A 2,500-nucleotide genomic window follows, 5' to 3' on the forward strand; every position below is an offset into this window, starting at 1 on the left:
CCGGAAGTGATGCTCATAACAGAAGTGAATGGGAGTGCCTGCTCAGCGGCACTCCTTGATGGGTGGGTCAAACATTTTGCATTCCCTACGACATAACATTAGACAGAGGGGGCCCATTCATCTCAGAAATCTTGACTGTCCTGGTCAAACTAATGGGATCAAATATCCATTACATTACCGCCTACAACCCATACTCGAATGGCATGGCAGAAAGAACCAGCCGATCCCTCATAATGCACTCACTGACAAGTGTAACGACTCTGAGTGGAAGTCACTCCTACCCTGGGCACTCGTCAGCTTATGCACTGCCCAGAAAGAAGAGCTCAACGCCTGTCGCGCAACACTACTATTTGACACAATAATCTGTGCCGGAAGATAACTGATTGCAGTTATTTGTTGATTTTTCCCAATTTCATTACTTGTGACTTAGTACTGTATTAGCACCCTCAACAGCCCCAGCTTTGACTCTGTGTGGAACGGCCTCAAATTTGTTTAGAAAATAGCCATTTATACGTTGTACTGCTGTTGTGATATATAAGCACCTACAACCTTGAAATTTTCCTTTGTCTCCTCTAGGAGGGCCCATAGGCGCCAAGCTTTGCTGCCGAACCCAGGTTTAACTGCCAGGTCCGGCAGCCAATCACAGAGCAGCCTCCAGTTACAAGCTTACACGTTATGGGCATTACCTGACATTGGGCTCTGTCGTCTGCCTGATCGATCTATCTGTAACTAAATTCATGTCTTTGAGGTGTTTCAGAAGTGGTCTTGATCCCAGGAATAAATCAGTTGACTCCATGGCACGTGTATCTCTACCTTAGACATGTTTCAGAGGACTTAATGATTCACTAGACATGTGCAATGCACTTGAGTCAGTACATCTACAAACTCCTTAAGGAATCCTGCAGACTTAGGGCAAGGATGCATGTACCTAAGAACCTTATGAACAGAGAACTGGGCAGAAAAATTATGGAGAGAACAGTATGAAGAGCAGGACCACTGTACTCACTGAGAGATGAGCTAGTTGAAAATAAAGAACCTAAGTATCTTTCCTTGGTGAAAGTAGGCTGCCGATTCATTAGGACTGAAGAAAGGAGGGAAGTTGGGCGGGCAAACGCTGTTAGGAACTTTGCAAACAAAGGATGAGAATTATATATCTATTTTAGTCGGAGATGGTGTCAGAATATCAGATATCTTCTTAGCACAAGTAAACCTCCTGTTGTGAAGTACCAAGATACCGTGACCCCTACTAGATATGATTGAAACGTGAGCAGCAGGAGGAGAGGTCCGAAATGACGTATTCGCCTACTCACAACTGGATGGTTGAAGAGCACCAACTACCAAACCAAGGGTTAGGAAGAAAGTCACAGCGAAAGAGGAGACCTATGTCTTAGTAACTGAGAAATGAGGCCAGGATTTCAGCTACCAAGGCGACATTGAAAATCGAGGAGTCAGCAGAACCGTATCTGTACATCTTACCTTACGTAACTTTAAAGTTGCGCACTTAGGGAATACAATGAGGCCCAAGTTGATTTGATTCAGAGCTTCATATGCCGCTGCTAGAAGGTGTGGGTCATCAGGGCCCACTTCTCTGGTGTGTTCACATGCGCAGTAATGTTCGGGGATACCAGCGCCTTCACATGTCCTGTTTTCTGGGACTTCTTGAAATAAGCTCTGACCGTGTTTGAAAGCCGCTGACCTGAAAAGTAATAATGGGATGGAATAAATGTTACTACCCTAGTGCTATTCTCCTTGCAATTTAATACATTTTTATCTATTTATTAATTCGATAATTGATTTTTTCTTTTTAATAAGTGAGATCTCTTCTTTCTGTATTTTCCTTTACCTTCTCTTACTTCCTAATGAGCCCCATATTCTTTGGAAGCTTGAATTCCAAGTCAGTGGCCCCTGTGGGCTTGTTCCATACGAATAGGGTTCGTCTTCTGAATAATAATAATAATAATAATAATAATAATAATAATAATAATAACCTCACATTGCTTTGTCACATGATGCAACTGATCTCTCGCCGAATGCAGCATCAGCATAAAGAATTTGTTTATGTTTGCTATTATGATCTGTTAACTGTAAGTACTTGTGGGACCGCTATAGGTGCTCTAATCTAATCAATTTAACTAAAAAATTGTCTTAGGTGATACTTTAGCTATCACGCCAATGTAACTTACATTAGTGTCTGTAGCAATATGTTACGCAAATTGAAAACACCAAAGTTTTAGGTATATAAAATCACTTTAATGATCAAGTAAATCTGCACATACGCTGTGTTATACTATGTTACATACGTAAGCGCAAGAGATTCATTGATTGTGGCACTTGGCGTCCTGAATTTATCTTGAATATAATTGTTACCATTGGAGCCCGTCACACTGAAACAATGAACAACTTAATGCCAGAACTTAATTAGACACAAGAGTGGATTCGTAAAGTTATCGAGAATACTATTCAGATTTAGCATCTGGCATTGCAAATACTTTTTGGCGAA

At 41.4% G+C, this 2,500-nt stretch overlaps 1 protein-coding gene across 5 annotated transcripts in view; it reads right to left on the reverse strand.

The window, feature by feature from the left end:
* LOC136826288 (uncharacterized) overlaps window positions 1–2,500 on the reverse strand; it is a 181,465-nt gene that overhangs the window by 3,467 nt on the left and 175,498 nt on the right. For 4 of the 5 annotated variants that reach the window (XM_067083505.1, XM_067083506.1, XM_067083507.1 and 1 more), the window contains one exon: window positions 1,459–1,696. In XM_067083505.1, coding sequence (XP_066939606.1) covers window positions 1,459–1,696 — 238 coding nt within the window. Of the gene's footprint in view, window positions 1–1,404; window positions 1,697–2,500 lie in introns of those variants that run through there. The other variant, XM_067083508.1, reaches the window with a different exon arrangement.

Source organism: Macrobrachium rosenbergii, chromosome 40 (assembly GCF_040412425.1).
Source record: "Macrobrachium rosenbergii isolate ZJJX-2024 chromosome 40, ASM4041242v1, whole genome shotgun sequence".
Lineage (NCBI taxonomy): Eukaryota > Metazoa > Arthropoda > Malacostraca > Decapoda > Palaemonidae > Macrobrachium > Macrobrachium rosenbergii.